The 24,529-nt window shown below is 42.1% G+C and overlaps 1 protein-coding gene across 2 annotated transcripts in view; it reads right to left on the bottom strand.

The window, feature by feature from the left end:
• The window catches only part of LOC135216867 (glutathione synthetase-like), a 121,244-nt gene that overhangs the window by 78,736 nt on the left and 17,979 nt on the right, over positions 1–24,529 (bottom strand). For both annotated transcript variants that reach the window (XM_064252380.1, XM_064252381.1), the window contains exons 2-4: positions 12,322–12,439; positions 11,450–11,633; positions 11,095–11,170 (exon numbers count right to left, since the gene is read on the bottom strand). In XM_064252380.1, coding sequence (XP_064108450.1) covers positions 11,095–11,170; positions 11,450–11,633; positions 12,322–12,439 — 378 coding nt within the window. The remainder of the gene's footprint in view (positions 1–11,094; positions 11,171–11,449; positions 11,634–12,321; positions 12,440–24,529) is intronic.

Here is a 24,529-nt window from a genome sequence, read left to right as displayed (position 1 = left end):
CCCGAAGGATCTTCTAGATGGTCTACTCCTTCTCTCTGGTCTGCGACCTCTAAGAGGGGCTCTAGAAGAGGAGGCACCTCGAAAGGGCTGAACAAAAGAGGGTCTCTCTTTTTTCTCTATAGGCACTGCCGGCCTAAACTTCTTGGCTGAGTGCGTGAGGAGATCCTGAGTTGCCTTCTCCGTAAGAGATTTAGAAACCTCTCTAACAGTCTCTTGTGGAAAAAGGTGCGGGGATAACGGTGCAAAAAGAAGAGATGTCCTTTGCAAGGGTGATACTGCTCTTGCTAAGAAAGAGCTAAAGACAGATCTCTTCTTTAATACTCCCGTTCCAAAAAGAGAGGCAACTTCCACAGAACCGTCCATGACCGCTCTGTCCAGGCAAGCCAGGACGCTCGAAAGTTCCTCCATGGAAACAAAGTCAGTGTCCTGAGCTCTCTTCGCTAACGCTCCCAAAGCCCAGTCCATAAAGTTAAAGACTTCTAGGGTTTTAAAGAGGCCCTTTAGAAGGTGGTCTAGTTCACACATGCCCCAAGTCGCCTTAGCAGACAGCAACGACTTCCTCCTAGCAGAGTCCACTAAGGAAGCAAAATCCGCATCTGCGGAAGAAGGCAGACCTAACCCCATAGGTTCTTTTTGGTCTCGTACCACCTTCCTGGTTTGCCTGTTAACTTGGAAGGAGGGCAGGAAAAAACTGTCTTGCCCGCTTCCCTTCTGGAAGTCAACCACTCTGAAAAAGTTTTTAATGCCTTTTTCATACAAAGAGCGGGGCGCATCTTGACGAAGGAAGACGACTTGAGAGCTTTAGTGCTGGACATCAACGATCCTGGTGAAGGAGGGTCCGCAGGATGAAGGGAGTCTCCGAACTCCTTTAGCAGCAAAAGAGAAAGTCTCTTGTAGTCAGAAACTGCTACATCTACTGGCTCTTCGTCTTCCGATACCTGGTCCAACTGATCCACAGAAGGAGATCGTTTTGGAGTGATCTGGCTCTTCCCGGGAGAAGAACTCCTTTCCCGAGAAGGGGAGCGCGGAACATTAGCACTCCTATACGAAGAGTGAGGCTCCTGCCTGTCGGAAACACTCTTGCGCCTACTAGACTCTTGTTGTCTAGGTTCGTCAGGTTCGTGGCGCTTGCTAGGCTCCTGGCGTCCTGATTCAGGGCGCTTGAAAAGATCCCCGCGTCCTGCTTCCTGACGCTTAACAGGCTCTTGGCGCCCTAACACTTGACGCCTAACGTACTCCTGGCGTCCTGCCTTCTGGCGTCCTAACTCCTGGCGCCCTGACTCCTGGCGCCCTGACTCCTGGCGCCCTGACTCCTGGAGCCCTGACTCCTGGCGCCCTGACTCATGGCGTCCTGGCTCATAGCGTCCTGATTCCTGCCTTCTAGCCGAATCCTGACGTCCTGAATCCTGTGTTGTAAGAGGCTCTTGACGCCCTTTCTTGCGTCTTGCTGCCTCTTTGCGCCTGTCTGGCTCCTGGTCCTGTAGACCCAAGGGATCCTGATACCTAAATCGGTTTTCCGGTTCCTTGCACCTAAACCGATCGAGACTTCTGCTCGATTCGCGGCGTCTCAGAGGGCGCTTCGGGGAAGACAGCCTATAGGGCGAAAGGGCTCTTCTCTCAGGAGAACAACTCCTATCAGACGAGTCTCTCGACGAAGGCGATAAACGCCCTGGAGATCGTGAGGGTTCTCTCCTATACGAAGCGGGGCGCTTAGCGGAACTCTTAACAGGGAGCGAGACATCCTTCCTCCTTGTAGAGTCCTTAGCAAAAGAGCCTACGAGAGAAGCTAACTGCTCTTGCAGGTTAACCAAAAACTTCTTCGTAGGATCCTGAAGAGAAGGCTCCTCTTGTCTAGTCTTCTTAGGTCCCGAAGGCCAATCCTCGGGAAAACGCTCTGGGCTGGAGTCAGCCGCGTCTCCTTTAGGCGCCTTCCAGGCTCTCTTCAAAGGGCGCGAAAGAGAGGCCGAACTCCATCCTCGTTTAGGAGAGGAAGAGTCTGAGGCCGAAAAACATTCCTTTAGGACGCCTTTTCTGCGGCAATCCGAGGCAGCCTGGGACTTAACAACAGGATCTGCCGAAGGGACGCCTGACCGTTGGGGATGTTCTGCATCCTCCCTGCGGCTTTCGACATTCCTCCTCCCCTGGTCCTGGGAGTTTGGAAGCGGTCTAGGCCTAGGAGCAATGAGGAACCGGTCAGACGCCCCCTCCACTGCACTGGGGACACTGCACAAGTCACTATCACCACTCTTACCTTGGTTTAGAGCTCGTAGCTGAGCTTGAAGTTTCTTAATTGAAGCTTTTACATTTTCCCTCTCTGACGAAGAATCTTTGGATTCAGAACAGGGAGAAGCAGCTGAGGCTAAGGGAAAATTGTTAGAAGGAGAGTTAATTTCTTGTTCTAAGGAGCAAGATCTACTAGATGACCTAGCTGAAGCCTTTCTCACTCTATCTCTCTCAAGCTTCCTAACATATGATGATAATTCCTTCCATTCAAGCTCCGTAAGGTTCTCGCATTCCACACAGGTGTTAATAAAAGAACATTCATTCTCCCTGCATTTAGCGCAAATACTATGAGGATCTAATGCCGATTTAGGCAGCCTAACCTTACAATCTTCCCTACTGCAAACTCTAAACATAGGTGAAGCCTTAGCGTCAGACATCGTGAAATAGTCGTCAAAACCAAAGTCGAAAAAACAGTCCACAATAAGCGTATGCCAAGCCAGAGAAAAAACAGAATACGTCACCAAAAAACCAATCCAAATTCTCGGCAAACGAGTTGAAATCCAAGATGGAGGAACGAACAATAGGTGTTGTCCGTTCAACCGACAGAGAAATTATGGCTTAGAAAACGGGAATAGTTCCAGACCCCGCCACCCAGCGGCGGGAATGGTGGATCACCTGACCTACCTGTCGCGTGTGCCGCGAGTTTTGAAATTCTGTCGGGACGACCGAGTCTATAGCTAAGTATATATCTGCTGGGTAAGTTACTTGTACAAAAACACCTCAGTAAATTATATTTCCAGGCCTACAACTCAAGTTCTAGGGTTATGACGCCGATCTGATGGAAGAAATATGACTCCAAAAAGGCAAAATACTGTACATACTTGAGTAATATTCAACTGCACGTAATGTTCAACCCCATTTTTACTGCATATATTAGGACTTTAACATATGTTCCTTAGCAATAAGCCTAGCCTATGTTAGCGGTTGCTACTGTAGCCTAGTCTATGATTCTGACATCTAAACCTAAGAAGCTAAAAGCTTAGAATATGCCAATAAAATGTATAAATAATCAGTATGTACTCATTTCAAATAATTATTAATTAATCATTAACTATAATACACAAACAAACAAAAAAAACCTTCCAATCGTTTGTTTACATTCAGCTCTTACGAGTACCGAACGAACGCCAAGCAATCACTTTTCCTAGGACACAGTAAGCCATAAATCTTCATTAGCATCTCTCTTCAACTAATGAAACTACCAAACAGTATAATAACCATTCATTTCTATTCTTTATTCTATCTTTACCTAATGGAGATACTGAGTTACTGACAGCTATAATGAAACATATACGTAACGTAATATTAACACAGAAGAAGAATTCTAAAAAATACGTATTTGTTGGCTTCGATGATAGCAGTCTGATTTATTTTATATTTTATGATATCTAATTCACAATTTTTTTTATTAAATGTAATGCATGTACTCATTTCAAATAATTATTAAGTAACCATTAACTATAATAAACAAACAAAAAAAAAAAGCTTCCAAACTTCTGTTTACATCCAGCACTTACGAGTAACGATCGCCATGCAATCACTTTTCCTAGTACACAGTAAGCCATAAATTTTCATTATCTCTCGTCAACTACTGAAACAACCAAACAGTATAATAACCATTCATTTCTACTCTTTATTCTATCTTTACCTAATTTTTTTTTTTTTTATTAAATGTATTGCATGAATAATTTTTCAATTTACAGCATCGTTTTACCAATAGAATACATAAAGCACAAGGGGTAGATGCTGACCAATAGGAGAGCAGGATCTTATGGGGTGACTAGCATCAGGAACCAATGGGAGAGCGGGAGGATGGCGGCGAGTTTACTCAGTTGGCGGCGCGCAAGTTTTAAAATTGTTCTCAGTGGTCCGGGCGAATCTCGGGACTTTACAGCAACAACCTTTCGTAACTTGAGCAATTTTTGTATGTAGAGCCGTAAAATTTTTCGTATTTGCTTTCGTATCTCAAGTTTTTCGTAAGTTGAGCCTTTCGTATGTCGAGGTACCACTGTATACTTTTTTACTGTAAAAGGAACAAAAAATCAAAAATGTTTTAAATGAAAAAAATTTATTCTGAAAATAAAAACCATAAATTCTAGAAAGACTAACCATTCAAGATGTAATGTTGTAGGCAAGGTGTCTCAGATAATCAGTAATTTCTAAATCTTCGCTTGATTCAACGATGCTTTTAATTCTTCTTTCTAAGTTCTTGTACTACGTATTACCTCTTTTTTTTGTGAGGGTTCTCCTGAAATTATTCCCAAACATTCATTCTTTGTAGGTTCTCTTCCTTTCTTAAAGCCTCTATTAATAGCCAAACTGTCGGGTGACTACAAGATAGACTGCCTTGCAAAGCAGTGCGCCACCCTTCTACGGCATTATTTGCTTGCGGGAGATCCAACTGAAACTGCTAAAAATTTTCCACATCGATAATGAAAATTTAGCTCTTCTACAGTTGTTTGCCATTGGACGGCCAATATAATTATCTTCAAAATAATTTCATCATAATTTTCCAAGTCACATATGGCTTAAAACCCTGTTATCACATCATCTGTAAAGAGAAATGCTGTGCAAGTCTTCATTTTGATTAATGTTTGAACATTTTCTTCTCTTAGTCTTATGTTGGTAATCTTTCTCCATACACTGTCCTAAATGGAAGAAACATCCTGCTATGCTTTAGCGTGGGAATGCATATTATTGCATTTCTTGAAGTAATTAAGGAGTCTATCAAAATGGAGATAGGGTCTAGCAAAGACTCTAGTAATTTCAATGTATGGAATACTTCTGTGTAACTTTCTACACATTAATTCGTGAGCAAAACATATATGCAAGGTATTGCACTTTCCTTTATCAATGGATCCACTGAAAAAAAAAATAATTGGAGCTGTTTTGAATGTTCCATCTGCTAACCAGTGACTTCCATTTTCTCATCATTTATACTACTGTCATGGAGAATGAAATTATCCCCCGTGGAAGTAGACCGCAGGGATTCCGGGATAATGATGGATGAAGCTGATTGATGGGGTGGAAGGTAGTAAGTTCCCCACAGTTCTTTCCCTCCTAGATACAGTAAATTTCAATTTTGTGCCTGATTTAATCTTTGCTTCAAGTTCGTTTGGTAGATCAGCAATGGCATCTTGGCGGATCATGTGTTGTTTCAGCAGCTTTGCAGACTTTTTCTTTAACCCTTCTTTGGCAACTTTAACAGGATTGGGAGTGACCATGCAAGTGTTCTTTCTCAGTGCAATTTCTATCCCTTTCGTATTCCACTGTGGTACTTAACCGTCCTTTGCAACCTTTCACTTCACAACAACATGTAATTGTTTTTGAGTATCCTTTCTATAAATGAAACCATTTCAAGTTCCTTTCTATAAATTAAACCATTATAAGTTATTATATTTTTACCACGATTGGAAACTAATATCCATGATGGGTTAGCTTTGAATGCTAAGATCTGAATAATTGGTTGTTTGAAATATTCCAAGGAGACAAAAAAAAGGGAGTGATTTGAAAAACATCAACTGCCATTCAAGTTGTTGACTAAGAATGCTTCTAATAACTTTTGAAAAAGTGATTTGAAAAACATAATGGCCAATAAAGCTAATAACCATTCATGGTAATTGCTTCAAAGCAACCTTCACTGAAATTATTATTCGCTCTCAATGTTTTGTTCAAAATGGCTTTGCTCAAAATGACTTCATTCATTATGACTTCGCTTAAAAGGAACAGAAACATTATCATCATGTCAACATAAAAATAAAATCACTATTCACTGAAGAGAAAATTGTAAAATAAAATACCACATCTCTATACAGTGTCCACTAATGGAAATGCTGTTAGATGCAAGGAATTACGGCAATTTTGCTACAGCTTTCTACATAGCTGGTTGATACATTTTGGTTACTGACTGTGCAGTATGTACTTAGATCCAACCACCAAAATTAGTTTGTGCATAGCAATAGCAAAAGAGGTACAGTATATACAAAACTGACATTCACTTCAAGATCTAAAATCCTCCTCACTTACATCTTGATTGCCATTAATGTTCTTGTTATCAATATATTAATAATAAAATAAGATGCAAAAATTACAGATTTCCCTATGAAAGTCTTTATGGAAACACACTCTTACTTAGTTGCAAAGGTATTACATATCACAAGATCTACAAATTTAGTCAACATTTGCTTATACCCCTTAAAAGCTAAGAGTAAATCATATCATAAATTAGTGTGATTTTGGACCAAGTACAAACAGTATATGTTCCACATTAACACTCTTGCCCAAGACATTCACCAACCTGCCTCCAGTTCAAAAACTTTAAGTGATTTCACAGCAAACCCCTTACTTATAAATAGGCCACATTCATTGTCTTCATGAATCCCATAAACCTCATTCATAGTTCCAAAAGAAATATCACCTGTAGGCCAGCAGCCCTTTACATGTGCATCTAGGAAGTTTGTAACAAGGGTTTTCATTTACTAGGTTTTTTGCCCATTTGATACGCCAGAATTATTTTCTTTTTTTTTTTTACATTGCACAAACCTTTACTTCTTTTAGACATTGTGGATTTTCAGTGGCAGTTTTTTCACTGCTGACTGAGTGGGGTTTCACCTGCCTTTTTGTCACTATCCCAGGATGATACTTAGAAAAAGGCCAGTTTTTTAAGTTTCCTTGTTGTTTGTAATGAAAGCACTGCTTTCTTATAGTTAGCAAACCATTTTCCTGTTCTCAAGTAATTTATGAACTCAACAGGTGAGGCCCAGTGTATCTAGATGTGTAATGCACACTACACTTACGACAAACAAAATGGCACTAAAGACAACAAACATATGTACATTTATAAATAATTGTGGATTTTCTTCACCCAACAATGGATCTGTTAAGAAAAAAAATTCTAAAAATACCAGTCACTGAAGTTCTTGCCTCACAAATCCTAATTATTTTTTCAGCTAATTGCCCAAATTACAAAAAGAAGAGTTCTGTTTGCCTGTAACACTAAGGTTTGCAATGAACATGCAGTTCTGCTGACCAACAGCCGATGCTCTTTGCTTTCAGGAATGAAGTACATATCTAGGATATATGAAGACCACAAAAGTGGGCTATTTAAATGTATAATAGACTTGTATGGAGAAATTAATTTAAATAGATTTTTAAATGGGTGAATTATGATGAAGGCTCAAAACAGAATAGGTAGTATAAATTTAAAAATTGTAAATATTTATATAGTCCTGTGGCTCTAGATAATTATAATATTTATGCACCATACTCATGCATAGCTTCTTAGGAAATTCTGGAAAAATTTTAAATTCTAAGTTAAGAATAAAATAAAATTCTGAACGTTACTTACTACTAAAAATTCTCAGACTAATACTTTATTTACTATCCAGTGGCAGAACTCCCTTTACAGTACAACTCACTGCAACCAACAAAAATATCCCCACTACTGTACTATTATTAATACAGTAATTGCTACTAATTCATAATCAGGATTATTCATGTAAATTTGTAGAAAATATTTTCAATTTCAGCTTTCAGAAAGCCTTTTTAAATACATATCTAGGTTACTTTATCTTCACTTCTATGCAAAACAAAACACAGATAAGAAAATAATCCCATCCAATTTGCTTTTTCGGTTTCCAATAATTTGCAAAAGAATGCTTAATTTACTTAATGAATAAAATTCTCAACATTATAAATGCCCATCCACCAGCCTTTAACCATTACTTCAATTTTTAAATTCTAAAATTCATCTCTAATTCCAGTCCAGATCAAAGTACCATCAATGCAGTTCTGCAAAGAGGAGTTCCACTCTACATAAACTTCAGTTATACATGAACTGTTTAATCAAACAACTCTCTAATTATAATTTCTATATTTGTATGTGAAAGCAAGACATTGCCAAAAACAAAGCCATTAAACATATAAAGATATAAAAATAATAACACTGCACAACAGACACATGCCTCATCAAACAGCTAGTTTTTTCAGTGCACACGTGTCTAAAATTTTCAACAAATATAACAAATTAAGCTAAAAAAAGAGTCTGTGAGCAAAATAACCAAACCCTCTGATTTCAAGATAAAAACAATTATGTTAACTTTTACATACAAATGGTGATAAGTAGCAGCTGACATAATACTGTTGTTTTACTACAGATATAAGCACAAGCACTATGGTCTACAAGCATTTCTATAACAAAGTTGAATAGAGCTTTAAAATCCACCCTCCACCCTAAATTCAAACATTCCTAACTAAAGGTTTATCTTACATATATTCCCCTATATCCCCAACTTGATAAAGAGAAATTCTACTGACTGGCTTAGAAAGTGCTCAGAGAAAACTATAATTAGATGGATTTTAGTTAAAAAAAAAATAAATAAAAAAACTTCATGTTACTGAAATTCCACTCTCAAATAGTTCAACACAAAACACGCCTCATATATAGACCATTTTTTGTGCGAACCCAAGCTACTGGCATATAAGATAAATACAGCTCACACTTGATCTTAATCTATTAATTAATAAGAAAAAATTCTGAAATGTTTGTGTAAACAAAAGCATAACACCCATTATGAGAGATACTTAAAAAACAAGAAATTCATAAATAGTTTACTTCACATCATAAAAGTTATATGGATTAGCTGTCCGGACTTTTGTAAATAGTAAAGTCATCTACAAAAGAACTATAAAGAAAGATCACTAAATTGCACCTTCATGGTACTTATCCAGCTTCATAAATACTAACTGAAGAAACAATAAACACAGGATTACCACATCCACGTAATTTTAGCCCAACAAACATTACAATTATGATCTTACACCAAATCTAAAAGGGATCACAGAATTATTTTGGACTTCAGGTATAGTGTCTAAAGGAATACTAAATTTGATACACATCAAGCAGACTGATAAACACAACATAGTTTTGACAGGGCTTTTTCAATCTCAATATTGGAAACTAGCACAAGAAAATTATGTACTGAAGAGATTCGTTAATACAGAGAAATCAGTAGAAGGTAACTAAATAAAAATCATGAAAATCTAAGTGAAAACAATTCCTATAGTAAATGTACAGGAAAATAAATTAGCATACGTATTCTTCTTATCTAGCTGAAAGGTTTTGTTGCTAAGTTCTTAAAATAAAGGGTTTGTAGCTCAACTCAGAATACCTTCAAAATACCTTATATGTACAATACTCACTGAAAGTTAGGATGGATGCACTTTAAGGCTAATGTGGAAACACACTTTAATTACTGACAAAATTAATTTCAATGTATATGAAAAACAACTAAAAAGTCATACAATATATCAAATAAACTCCTGAACAAAATCATTCTTTTTCTTTATAAAAATCAACTAAGTGCTAGCAATGATAATGCACTGACTTTTCAAAAAATTAATTGACTTTTCTATATGGTAAGAGCAAGAGGGAGGAATATCAAATAAACTCCTGAACAAAATCATTCTTTTTGTTTATAAAAATAAACTAAGTGCTAGCAATGATAATGCATTGACTTTTCAATAAGGTAACTGACTTTTCAATATGATAAGAGCAAGAGGGAGGAATAAAATATAAAAAATTATGTACATTCATTTTTGCAACAGAAGTTAATGCCTTTAAATTTTCTAAAATCTAAATTATTTCAGTAATACCATTTGTCTTACAAGAAATACTGATATGCTGAATATCTCTGATCTAATTAATCTCCTTTCCTGATTAACATGTTTTTGAGGATGTGCTCTCAAGAACTACTCTTTATTTAGAGAAAAAAACCTACCAAATCTAGATTGATCAATTACCTCTCCCTGCCAAACAAGGGAATACAATCACTTCCAACTATACAACCAAATATATCAAAGTAATACCTTGCACAAGAGCAATCAAAGCTGGTAAAAATTAAATGGTGCAAGCTTGTGCTGTGGCACCTCTGCAAAGTACTAACCCTCTTTAAAATACACTTTCTGACTTTTCTACTGAACATACACTTTATGTTCTGTACTGGCCCCCATAGATATCAACAACCCAGTTCAACCTATGCCAAAATATTCCACAACTTTACTTTTTGTCAATTTTCAAATGAAAACCCAATGAGTGGTCTGTACCATGCTCAGTGGGCTGATCCAATTACAGTAGTACATAATAGGTAGTACTAAAATAAAAAATATGAACAAGCTCTCATTGTTACTTCTTTCCGAAGGCAGTATCATGTTGTAATGCCAACTAATTTTACTTGTGTAGTAAAATATTAACATAATTTGACACAAACTTCATAACATTATAAGGAGCAACTTGTTAAGAATTTCATCTCAGGAAAATTAATGAACTTGTTAATGCTATTTAAGTCGAGGGGCATGTGTGCTCGCACAGCTACTGCTTCAACTTCCCAGTCTTATTTCCACACCTGTTAGTAAACATGCACCTCAGGCTACTAATGCTTGTATGGGCAAGAGCATGTAATTAGCTAATACGTTCAGCTAACGAATTACAGAAAAATGAAATAATCATTCTAAGAAGACCAATATAATTTTCATGACAGTTTAAAAAAATCTCAAGTGCTCCTTTCAGAAAATTGATAAACTGTGAAAATACTTGTAGATACAAAGACTGGATTCCTTAGATTATAGAATATTCACAACAGAGATGTCACTACAGTCCAAGCCCAAAACATCAACAAAAGCCTAGCTACTTAACTGGTACAGTAAGCAAACATATAGTACTACTTGAAATCAAAAGGGTTTGAATATTTCGACATAAGAGGGGTGAAAGGTCCTGTTCTGCTGTATCAAGGCAAATAAAACCCATTACCTTACCTGTGTTACACCTTCTTTTCTTACAGTTGTGTAAATATCCCATAACCTAGCAGTGAAGCTGTCGACTCTGACAGTACTGTTGGCCAAAAAATGGAGAAGTAGCATACATTAATTTCAATGTTTATACTGTATGGCAATGTCATGAATACAAAAATTATAACATCTTAATATTAAAATTAATAAGTAATAGTTTAAAAAAAAAAGCCAATATAGACTGACTTTAATGAAACAAGGGCTAAGATAAACCAAAAATAAAATCTTTTTTCATAAATCAACTCTAAAAGGTAGTATTATAATACTATTAATATAATAATGAAGCATGTACTGGGTTTCAAATAACTAAAATTATACTTACTTTTTAAGAGTTGACTCTAAGAATTCATGATCATGAGCTACTCTGTGCATTAGGATATTGATGAGGGGTTGTATTTTGACCACACGTTCAAATTCTCTTTTAGGAAAAGCCGACGGTAAAAGAAAAAAGGGGGCAAATTCCAACTTATCAGCATCATATCTATCTCTGTATCTCATCCCAGCACCTAGGTAAGTCAGAAAAAACAAATGAATAAATAAATACAAGAATAAGAGCATCCTACAGTATGTATTCATCATCACTGCCAATAAAATTTTTAAGCCAGGATTAACACACATCTTGATTACTTTAGGCCACATTTCTTAAGTGTATATTGCAAGCCCCTAGTTATCAGCTTTTACACCATCTTCAAGGCTTTTTTTACTGTGCAACATTTATATCCAACACTTCTGAGCTTAACTGCCACTGCTTAATCCCATTTTTTAGTTTTATTTTCAATAATCTCCCTTAATCCAGTAATATAAAGATATCCTTCATGTTTGTCTTGAATTGTTTGTCTACTGTGGCTTTTTCCTTTACCAATCTTCATTTATTCAGTTTTGTTATCTGAATTACCAGTAACTGTTATTAAATTAAAGTTTTTCTTTAATTTTCATATTAATCGCTTAAAAATAATTACCTCATAGAAATACATCATTGGAAAAATGAATGTGCCCACTGAATTTATTCATCAGAGATAATGTACATAAAATCTTGACTGTTATATTATCACTCACCTCAATAGAAAAAACAATGAACTTCATTCTACTTAAGTTTAAATCAGGTAGAGCATTACTATTATAGTACAAACAAAATTAAATACAAACTACAACATAATTACTACAAAATGTAAAGCTTTTCCAATTATGACTTACCATGCAAAAGAGCAAAGTCTTTTGCTTTAGGAACAATTTCTTTCAAAACGTCATCAGGGATTGGTAAGGGCATACATCCTTCTAAGACACGTGTAGTTTTATCACAGGAGATGGATTTCTGAAACAAATACAAAAATTTTCTTTGAACTTCCTTTACTAAAATCTTTAATACAAATCTACTAAAAGTACAGTGCATACTACAGTTCTCTATTTCACCACAAAAAAATACAAAAGTTATCCCTAAGAATATATTTGTAATAAACAATGAGCCTCATTAGAATATATTTGTAACAAACAATGAACCTCACATAACTGAGTAAAGCAAATATAAACGAAAATGATATTGTTATTTTACAATAAAGTTTTGTACATACTTACCTGGCAGACATATACTTAGCTTACGTCTCTGACGTCACGACAGAATTCAAAACTCGCGGCTAACGCGACAGGTAGGTCAGGTGATCTACCTTACCCGCCGCTGGGAAGCGGGTGTAAGAACCAACATACCTTTCTTGCCAGATTTTTTCTCTCTTATACCTGTCTCCTGAGGGGAGGCTGGGCGGGCCATCAATCGTATATGTCTGCCAGGTAAGTATGTACAAAACTTTATTGTAAAATAACAATATCATTTTTGTACATGAACTTTCCTGTCAGACATATACTTAGCTGATTGACACCCTTGGTGGAGGGTACAAGACAGAAAATAACAAAGAAAAGGTAAACAACACCTGTTGTAGGATAAAAATAACCTTGGTTCTTACCTGTTTAGGCTGAAGACTTCATAGATACTGTCTATTAGTCTGCATAGCCATAAGAGCTACAGCGAGGGCGTGACCTACAGCTGAAAAGACTCTTTGGGTCTACTAACGGGATTTGATATCCGCTTACTTAGTAGAATCCAAGTCGGATCATGTCAATGGGGGTTCGCCCTCTTCTATGACAGAACCTGTCCACTACCAACGCAGGGAGCTTCAAACCAAATCCGATCACCTAACCAAACTAAAGTTATTAGTATTACGAAACGAAAAAAGATGCCTACCTGCATCATTTTTCATACAACCATAAGAACTCAATTAACAAAAACAAGGGAAAAAACTACTAAGGATATGTTCCAGCTCCCTGCCCCAGCACCGAATCCGCCGATACGTACGGGCCTAACGCGAAGCACTCGTCATACGTAATACTGACGTCTTTTAGGTAGTGGTTGGCGAATACTGAATTACATCTCCAGAATGTAGTTTTCATCAGATTCTGAAGAGACATATTCTTCTTAAAGGCCAAGGAAGTGGCAATTGCTCTCACTTCATGAGCCTTGACTTTTAGGAGCTTGAAATGTTCTACATTACAGGATCTATGTGCTTCTTTCACAACACTTCTAATGAAGAAAGACAGCGCCTTTTTCGACAATGGTCTGTGGGGTCCTTTACAGAGCACCATAGTCTGTCCTCAATGCCCTTAAGGGTTTTCTTCTTCTGAAGGTAGTATTTTAAACTCCTAACAGGGCAAAGAGTTCTTTCAGGTTCTTCCCCTCACTAGGGCAGATAAACCACGAACCTCAAAGTTCCTTGGCCAAGGATTTGAGGGGTTCTCATTCTTTGCTAAAAACGAAGGAAGGAAGGAACAAACCACGGAATCTCCTTTGAAACCTACCCTTCCTTCTAGGGCATGAATCTCACTAACCCTTTTAGCGGATGCTAAAGCCATGAGAAAAGAGAGCTTTCCTCGTAAGATCTTTGAAGGAGGCTAAATGTGGTGGTTCAAACCTAGAGGACCTCAGGAAACGAAGAACCACGTCCAGATTCCAACTTGGAACTTCGTTCGAAGTTTTCTTGGAAGTTTCAAAAGATCTTAATAGATCATGAAGATCTTTGTTATTCGAAAGATCTAAATTCCTATGTCTGAACACAGCAGCCAGCATGCTTCGGTATCCTTTGATAGTAGATACTGCCAAACCGCATTTTTCTCTGAGGAAAACTAGGAAATCTGCTATCTGAGTCACAGAGGTACTGGAAGAGGAAAACTTCTGGTTCCTGCACCACCGGCGAAAGACGTCCCACTTCGACTGGTAGACTTTAAGGGTCGAAGGTCTTCTAGCTGAGGCGATAGCCTTAGCAGCTTTTGTCGAAAACCCCTTCGCTCTGACAAGACTTTTGACAGTCGAAAGCCAGTCAGATTGAGAGCGGGGAGGTTTCTGTGATACCTGTCGAAGTGGGGTTGTTTGAGCAAATCTTGTCTTTGTGGAAGTGCTCTTGGAAAGTCCACCAACCATTCCAGTACCTCTGTGAACCAATCTTGGGCGGGCCAGAACGGAGCTACTAGCGTCATTCTTGTCATCTCCGAGATAGCAAATTTTCTTGAGGGTTTGTCCCAGTACTTTGAAGGGGGGAAAGGCGTAGACGTCTAGACCTGTCCAATCTAGGAGAAACGCATCCACTGATACTGCTCCTGGGTCTGAGATCGGGGAGCAGTAAAGTTCGATTCTTGCGTTCCTTGCTGTTGCAAAGAGATCGATGTGAGGTCTGCCCCATCTTCTCCACAGGTCTTGGCATACCTCTGAGTGGAGGGTCTCGAAGGCAGAGTTGATTCTTCCTGCTCAGGAGATCGGCCCTGACATTCCTTTCTCCCTGTACGAATCTGGTGAGAAGACTGATCTTCCTTGTTTGAGACCACAGCAGAAGATCCCTTGCTGTTTCGTACAGGGAGAAGGAGTGCGTCCCCCCTGTTTTTTGATGTACGCCAAGGCTGTTGTGTTGTCCGAATTGACCTGCACTACTGCATTTCGGACGTGGGGCTCGAAGGCTTTCAATGCCATCCAGACTGCCATCAACTCTTTCTTGTTGATGTGCCAGGACACCTGATCCCCCTTCCAGGTGCCTGACACTTCTCTTGTCCCGAGCGTCGCTCCCCAACCTGCTTCCGATGCATCGGAAAACAACACATGGCTGGGGTTCGGCATATAAAGAGACATTCCTTCCACAAAACGAAGTGGGTTGTTCCACCACCGAAGGTCTCTCTTGATTTCCCTTGAGATCTTGAAGGAGAACTCCAGATCTAGGGAGAGACGCCTCCAGTTCTGGTATAGGAAGAACTGTAGAGGCCTGAGATGCAACCTTCCTAGAGAAACGAATTGCTCCAACGAGGGAGAGAGTCCCCAGCAGACTCAATCCACTCCCTCGCTGTGCATGCATCTTTCTCTAGGAAGGTCGTTATTTTCTCGTAGCAACGAGCTATCCTCTCTGGCGACGGAAAAGCCCGAAAAGCCAGAGAAGCTATCCGAATCCCCAGATAGATCCGCTCTTGACTGGGGATTAATTGAGACTTCTGGAAGTTCACCAGAAGTCCCAGAGAACTTGCCAATGTAAGGGTCTTTTGAAGGTCCTCCAGACATCTTTCTTGAGACTCTGCTCTGATTAGCCAGTCGTCGAGATAAAGCGACACCCTCACTCCCTCCAAATGTAGCCACTGCGCCACGTTTTTCATTAACCCCGTGAAAACTTGGGGTGCAGTCGATAGGCCGAAGCACAAGGCCTTGAATTGGAAGATGTTTCCTCCCATCATGAATCGTAGATACTTCCGTGAAGAAGGATGGATCGGCACATGAAAGTAAGCGTCCTGAAGGTCTAGAGACACCATCCAGTCCCCTGGACGAAGAGCCGCTAACACTGAGGAAGTTGTCTCCATGGCAAACTTCCTCTTTTCCACAAAGACGTTCAGGGCGCTCACATCCAAAACCGGTCTCCATCCTCCTGAGTTCTTCGGAACTAGGAATAGTCTGTTGTAAAAGCCCGCAGAGCGGGGATCTTCCACTAGTTCTATAGCCTCCTTCTCTAGCATGAGATCTACTGCTAGAGAAAGGGCTTGATTCATGATGGGGTCCTTGTACTTGGCCACCAACTCCCTCGGAGTTGTCGTCAATGGTGGTCTTGACGAGAAGGGAATGAGGTATCCTTTGCTGACAATCGATAGGGACCAATTGTCTGCCCCTTTGTGGGCCCAGACGTCGGCAAATTTCAGTAGTCTGGCACCCACTGATGTCTGGAGTCCTTGATCGCTATTTCTTCCCTCTGACTGACCTAGAGAAGGTTTTACCTCTCTTAAAAGGTCTAGTTCCTCTGGTTGAAGAACCTCTGACAGCGGGTCCTCCTCGAAAGGGCTCCTGCCTCAGAGGAGTCTCTTTCTTGGCCTTGGGTTGGAAGACAGAGCGAGGTTTCCTGGCCGCCTGGGCTAACATGTCCTGAGTAGCCTTAGCTGAAAGGGCACTCGAGACATCTTGAATAATTTTCTTGGGGAACAGAAGAGGAGAGAGTTGAGCATACATAAGCGAGGCCCTTTGTGCATGTGAAACTGCCTTAGTGAGAAACGAACAGTAGACAGACCGCTTCTTAATAACTCCAGCTCCAAACAGTGAGGAGACTTCACTCGATCCGTCTCTCACTGCTTTGTCCATGCAAGTGAGGACGCAGTTAAGATCTTCAGGAGACAGAGAATCAGGGGTCTGGGTCTTATTAGCCAGAACTCCTAAAGACCAATCAAGGAAGTTGAAAACTTCCAGGACTCGGAACATTCCCTTCAGTAGGTGGTCAAGTTCATTCATCCCCCACGTAGTCTTGGCGGACAAGAGGGCGGAACGACGAGCAGAATCCACCAATGAAGAGAAGTCCGAGTCCGCAGACGAAGGGAGAGCGAGGCCTAAAGGTTCGCCCGATTCGTACCAGAATCCCAATCTGCCAGTCAGTTTAGACGGAGGGAAAGAAAAAACCGCCTTCCCTTTCTCTTCCTTAGAAAGGAGCCATTCCCCAAAACCTCTAAGCGCCTTCTTCATGGAAAATGATATTGTTATAATACAATAAAGTTTCATACATACTTACCTGGCAGATATATACATAGCTAAGACTCCGTCGTCCCCGACAGAAATTCAAATTTCGCGCCACTCGCTACAGGTAGGTCAGGTGATCTACCGGCCTGCCCTGGGCGGCAGGACTAGGAACCATTCCCGTTTTCTACTCATATATTTTCTCTTCCACCTGTCTCCTTACGGGGAGGCTGGGTGGGCCCTAATCGTATATATCTGCCAGGTAAGTATGTATGAAACTTTATTGTATTATAACAATATCATTTTCATACAATCAACTTACCTGTCAGATATATACATAGCTGATTGGCACCCTTCGGTGGAGGGTAAGAGACAGCTACTACTGGAATAGACAGGTAAACAACATCTGTTGTAGGTATAAATAAAAACCTTGGTTCCTACCTGATAGGTGGTAGAACTTCGCGGGTGTTTGCCCACCCTAGTCTGCATCACCTCAAGAAACTTTAGCGAGATATGTGATCTATGGCCAAGAATTCTTGTGGGTCTGCCGAAGGGGTCTTATCCACTTACTCGGCAGAGCCTGAAAGGACTTTGTCAATGGGTGCTGATCCACTTATATGACAACACACCTTATTAAGGAGCACACAACCAATCCCGACCACCTGATCCTAACCACCATGTTAGTATTAAAAATTGCTCCGAGTTATCCCCAACTCTTCGCAACAACCGTAACTCAAACCAAATTGCACACGCACACAATAATTTATCAAAAAAAAAAAAATACTCATCTACAAAAGATATTCACAAGAGTTCTTAATGAACGGAAGTGACTGGCCGCCTGTGCGGTATCTGCACTTGTTCAGCAGAAAGTCTAGAACATATCTATTAGACTTAAGTAGTAAAAATTAAGGATTGTTGTCAGCTCCTGTACCCAGGATTGTGCCCGCAGACACAAAAGACCTAGGATTGTCCCGCAGACACAAAAGGACCTAAGGAAAAATTGTGCCCGCAGACACAAAAGGACCTAAGGAAAAACATTTTTCATAGGTCACACGCACGTCCTTCAAATAGTGAGAAGCAAACACAGAATTACATCTCCAATATGTCGCTTCCAAGATATTCTTCAGTGACATATTTCTCTGAAAAGAGAGAGACGTCGCCACTGCTTCTCATTCATGAGCTCTTACTCTCAGGAGTTTGAAAGAATCATCCGTGCAAGCCTTATGAGCGTCCGTAATTACGTTCCTGACAAAAAAGGCTAAAGCATTCTTAGACATAGGTCTTGATGGATCCTTCACTGAGCACCAAAGACCTTGTCTAGAACCTCCCAACTGTTTCTTTTTCTGTAAGTAAAACTTTAAACGCCCTTACTGGGCAAAGAGACCTCTCCGGTTCCCTGCTGACGAGACCCGATAATCCTTTTACCTCGAAGTTTCTCGGCCAGGGATTCGAAGGATTTTCATTCTTCGCCAAGAATAATTCCTTGAAGGAACAGATGGCTGAATCTATATTGAACCCGACTTTGTCACTAAGGGCGTGCAGTTCACTAACTCTTTTCGCCGTCGCCAGTGACAAAAGAAATAAACATTTTCTCGTTATATCACGAAACGAGGCCAAATGTAGGGGTTCAAATCTCTCTGAAGACAAGAACTTCAGCACTACGTCTAGATTCCAGTTAGGGGGAGAAGTAATCTTAGACTTCTTGGTCTCAAAAGACCTAATCAGATCATGTAGATCTTTATCGTTTCCCAAATCTAGGCCTCTATTCCTAAAGACGGCCGATAGCATACTCCTATAGCCCTTTATCGTGGATACGGAGAGACACGATTCTTCTCTAAGAAATAACAGAAAATCAGCTATTTCTGTTACAGAGGTACTGGAGGAGGACAACTTCTTCGACTTACACCACCTTCTAAAAACTTCCCACTTGGATTGGTAAACCCGGATAGTGGAAGTTCTCCGGGCTCTAGCGATCGAGCTTGCTGCTTTGCTAGAAAAGCCTCTCGCTCTGACAAGTCTTTTCGATAGTCGAAAGGCAGTCAGAGCGAGAGCGGGGAGGTTTTTGATGAAACCTCTCGAAGTGTGGTTGTCTGAGAAGATCCTTCCTTTGTGGAAGGGATCTGGGGAAGTCTACTATCCACTCCAGTACCTCTGGGAACCACTCTTGAGCTGGCCAAAAGGGGGCTATCAGGGTCATTCTTGTCCCCTTTGAAGTCACAAAACTTCCTGAGCACTTGCCCCAGAATCTTGAATGGGGGAAATGCGTAAACGTCTACCTGAGACCAATCTAGCAGGAAGGCGTCTACTGCTAGAGCTCTGGGGTCTTCCACTACTGAACAGAAGACTTCCAGTCTCTTCGAGAGGAACGTGGCAAAGAGGTCGACATGAGGAGTCCCCCAAAGAGACCAGAGAATTGCGGCAAACGTCTGAGTGGAGGGTCCATTCGGTATGAAGGACCTGGTTCCTCCTGCTCAGCCTGTCCGCTCTCACGTTCCTTACTCCCTGAACGAACCTCGTCAATAGAGAGATGTTCCTTTGCGATGTCCACAACAGCAGGTCTCTGCGAATTCGTAAAGGGCATACGAGTGAGTACTCCTTGCTTCCGAATGTATGCAGAGCGGTTGTATTGTCCGCATTCACTTGTACTATTTTGTTGCTCACTAACGGTTCGAAGCTCTTTAGAGCTAGGTGTACAGCCAACAGTTCTTTGCAGTTTTTGTGCCAGGACACTTGAAGAGCATTCCAAGTGCCTGACACCTCTCTCTTTCCCAAAGTTGCTCCCCAACCTTTTTCCGACGCGTCGGAAAACAATACAAGGTTTGGGCTCTGTATTTCCAGGGAAGTACCCTTGTTTTCCCTCAGTGGGAGTAACCACCATTCTAAATGGCGTTTCATCAGATTCTGGAATGGGAAAAAAAACTGTCCGAAGAGGAGTCCTGTCTTCATGTTCCACGAACTTCTGAGGAAGAACTGAAGAGGACGGAGATGAAGTCTTCCTAGATGAAAGAACTGTTCGAGCGAGGAAAGGGTCCCTAACAGGCTCAACCATTCCCTCGCCGAAGTACGTTCCTTCCTTAGGAAGAGAGAGACTTTTTCTAAACCTCTCGTTAGTCTCTCTTGAGAAGGAAATACTCGAAAACCCGAGAATCCATCCGAATCCCCAGATAGACCAAGTTCTGGCTGGGGATCAGTTGGGACTTCTCGAGGTTCACGAGTAATCCTAAGGTCTTTATCAGGTTTAGTGTCACAGTCAGGTCCTCCAAACACTGTTTCTCTGACTTTGCTCTGATAAGCCAGTCGTCTAGGTACAGAGAAATACTGATTCCTTTCAGATGAAGCCATCTCGCCACATTTTTCATAAGGCTCGTGAAAACCTGAGGCGCCGTAGACAGGCCGAAACACAAGGCTCTGAATTGGAAGATCCTTCCCCCCGTCATGAAACGGAGGTACTTCTTCGACGAAGGATGGATCGGGACGTGAAAATAGGCGTCCTGGAGATCCAGAGACACCATCCAATCCCCTTGGCGAAGAGCCGCAAGGACTGAAGCAGAGGTTTCCATGGAGAACTTCTGTTTCTGAACAAACTTGTTCAGAGCGCTGACATCCAGAACTGGTCTCCAGCCCCCCGAGGCTTTCGCAACCAAGAAAAAACGATTGTAAAACCCTGGGGAGCTTTAATCCAGCACTAGTTCTATAGCTCTCTTGTCCCACATCTGATCCACCATTTGTTGAAGAGTATCTTTCAACACAGGGTCCTTGTAATTGGCGGACAATTCCCTCGGAGTTGACGTCAGGGGAGGATTGTCCAGGAAAGGAATGAGGTATCCCTTCTGAAGCACAGACATCGACCAAGCGTCTGTGTCTATGAGAGTCCAGGCTTCAGCAAATCCCGGAGCCTGGCACCTACTGGTGTTTGGAGGAGCGCCACTTCACTTTCCCCTTTTAAAGGGGCGGAACGAGGCTCGACCTCTCTTCTCGGTCGTTTTCCTTTTAGCGGTAACTCTAGCGGGAGGGCCTCCTCGAAAGGGCCGAACAGGAGTAGACACCCCTTTCTTTTCTCCCACCATCACTGGTCTCTTCTTCCTGGAAGATTGCAGGAGAAGATCCTGTGTCGCTTTCTCCGTCAGAGATCGGGAAATATCCCTCACCAACTGTGAAGGGAACAGAAAATCAGACCTAGGGGCGAATAACAAGGCTGCTCTTTGCGAATGGGATACTGCTTTCGTCAAGAAAGCGCTAAAAACAGATCTCTTCTTCAAGAGACCTGCTCCAAATAAGGAAGAAACTTCCCCTGAGCCGTCCTGTACCGCCTTGTCAATACAGGACAAAATTGCAAGGAGTACGTCCGGCTCTAGCCCTTCAGGGGCATGAGCCTTCTTGGACATCACCCCAAGGGACCAATCTAGGAAGTTAAAGACTTCTAGAATGTGAAAAAGTCCCTTGAGGAGATGATCCAACTCTGAAAGACCCCAAGTAATCTTAGCAGTGTGAAGGCTATGTCTCCTGGATGCATCTACCAGACTGGAAAAGTCAGCTTCAGCTGAAGCTGGGAGTGTGAGACCCATATTCTCCCCAGTCTGGTACCAAATCCCTCTCTTGCCCGTAAGTCTAGCGGGAGGCATGCAAAACACTGTCCTTACTAGCTCTTTCTTGGTTAGCATCCAGCTATCCAGCGATTGAAGAGCTCTCTTCATAGAAATCGTCGGTCTCATCTTCAAGAAAGCCGACGATTTCGGCGTCTTAGAGCATGAAAAAAGTGAACGAGGCGAAGGAGGAGCGGCAGGGATCAATGCATCTCCGTATTCCTGGAGGAGGAGAGCTGTCAAAACTTTGTAGTTAGACAGCCCTTCTTTGCCGTGAGTCTCGTCCTCTGAGTCCTCTTCTAAAATCGGATCAGAAGGAGAGGCCACTTCCCGTTCCGGGTCTTCCTGTCCAAAAACTCTCTCTACGGGAGACAAACTCCTAATAGGAGAGGGGCTAAGAGAGTGTAAAGAGCTCCTATGCTTGGCTGGCTCTTCGCGCTTGGCTGGCGCCTCGCGCTTGGCTGGCGCCTCGCGCCTGGCTGGCGTCTCGCGCCTGGCTGACTCCTCGCGCTTGGCTGGCGCCTCGCGCCTGGCAGGATCCTCGCGCCTGGCTGGCGTCTCGCGCCTGGCTGACTCCTCGCGCTTGGCTGGCGCCTCGCGCCTGACTGATGTCTCGCGCCTCTCAAAGCTCTCGCGCCTGACTGACGCCTCGCGCCTGGTTGGAGTCTCGCGCCTTTCTGGTGCCACATCCTTGTATGTCAGATGCTTGTCTGGCGCCTCGCGCTTGGTTGAATCCTCACGCCTGTTGTTACCTCGCGTCCGGCTGAAGCTGCTGGTCTGGCAGACGTATCCCATCTGGGAATATCCTCGCGCCTGTAAAGCGTTTCTCGCTTGTCTGACGCTCTAATCCTAGAAGACGCTTCTCGTCTGTAGGACGCCTCGCGCTTGACTGGCGCGACGCGCTTGTCTGGCGAATCAAAATCGTCCAAAGAGTCTCTATCCGAGTAAATCTCAAAAGACTCACGTCCCACAGGAGCCTCACTCCTGGCGAGAGAAGGAAGACGAGTCTTCTTGACCGGCAGTCTCACGTCTTTCTTACGAGGAGGATCCTTCGAAAGGACTCCTACCAAGGCGGATAGCTGTTCCTGCACCGCCAAAATGATCCTCTTGGAAGCCTCTCCTGCGTCTTCTTGAACGGGAGAGGGAGACCTCGAAGGAGTTTTGCCCACATCATGGGACGTCGAAACCCTCTTCGCCTTCTTGATGGAAGGAGGCGCTTCTTCCGAAAAGCGTTCTGGGCTTGAATCCAACACAGGATCTCTCCAGTGCCTTTTCAGGGGCCTGGACAAGTCCGAATCCTTCCACCCTCGTTTAGGAGAGGGAGAAGCGGACGAAGAGAAGCACTCTCTGAGGACGCTTTTCCGATAGCGGTCCTGAGCAGTCTGTCTATATACAGCGCCTGCTGAAGGGACGCCTGACCGGGGGGAATTCTCCACAACCTCCGTACGGCTTTCGACTTTCCTTCTCCTCTGGGCTTGGGAGCTTGGAAGAGGTCTAGGCCTGGGAGCGTCGCAGAGACGGTCAGACGCCCCCTCCACAACACTGGGGACACTCACTTCACTATAATCACTTTCACAGTCCTTACCTTTCATGGTAGCCATTTTGGATCTCATCCTGTGAAGAGTAGCTTTCAGTTCAGCAATTTCCGAGGCCGAATCTGAATGTAAAGCCAGTGAGGGCCCTGATACAGAATTAGAATCATAATTAAGAGAAGAGTTAGAATTATCCAAAGGCTCAATAGGCCTTGTACTACTACCCGCAATCTTAGATGCAGCCCTTCTGACTCTATCCCTTTCTAACTTCTTCAAGTAAGAAGTTAGAGTCTTCCATTCCTCAACATTCAACCTCTCACACTCATGACAGGTGTTAGAAATAGAACAATCAAAACCCCTTCATTTGCGACATACAGTGTGAGGATCAACCGAAGCTTTCGGTATCCTCACCTTGCAGCCTACATTCACATACATTCTCACACAACCACTTGAATCAGACATTCTTGAAGAAAAATCAAAAGCAAGTCCAAATCCAGTCCACAGTAGCGAATGCCAAAACAACGATCCAGGTACATCACCAAAAGTCCACAAAAAGATGATCAATTGTCTAGAAAAGCAAATTCCAGTCAAGAGGTGGCAGCAACGATGTTGATACCACGGCGACAGAAAATATATGAGTAGGAGAAAACGGGAATGGTTCCTAGTCCTGCCGCCCAGGCGGGCAGGCCGGTAGAGCACCTGACCTACCTGTAGCGAGTGGCGCGAAATTTGAATTTCTGTCGGGGACGACGGAGTCTTAGCTATGTATATATCTGACAGGTAAGTTGATTGTATGAAACAGTAGGTTTCATCCTTACACAAGACGAAACCTTCGACGTCTTCGAAGTGGAGAATAACGAAAGAGGAGAAGGGGGAGCCACAGGAGAAAGGATATCTCCGAACTTTTGCAGGAGCAAATCTGTCAGCCTCTTATAGGAGGAAACAGAGGAGTCTTTTGGTCCTTCTTCTTCTGAGGGGTCCTGTTCTTCCTGAGCTGAAGAACCCTCATGATCCTTAGAGGCGCGACTATTCTTAAAGGAGTCTCTAGAGGAAGTAAGACGTATACGTCTTGGAGACAAAGCTTCAGAAACGTGTCTACTTGCAACATCCTTCTTGTCTGGAGGGGAGTTGCGTTTTCCCAGGATTCTTGGAGCCTAACAGGAGTAAGGCGGCTGTCAGGAGCAGAGCGCCTGTTTGAAGAAGAACTTCTATCAGGCTCTTGGCGCCTATCCAAAGGAGAGCGGCTACCAGGCGAACAGCGCCTGCCATACGAGAAGCGG

This window comes from Macrobrachium nipponense, chromosome 6, assembly GCF_015104395.2.
Source record: "Macrobrachium nipponense isolate FS-2020 chromosome 6, ASM1510439v2, whole genome shotgun sequence".
Classification (NCBI taxonomy): domain Eukaryota; kingdom Metazoa; phylum Arthropoda; class Malacostraca; order Decapoda; family Palaemonidae; genus Macrobrachium; species Macrobrachium nipponense.
This window is presented reverse-complemented; position numbering and strand designations above follow the sequence as displayed.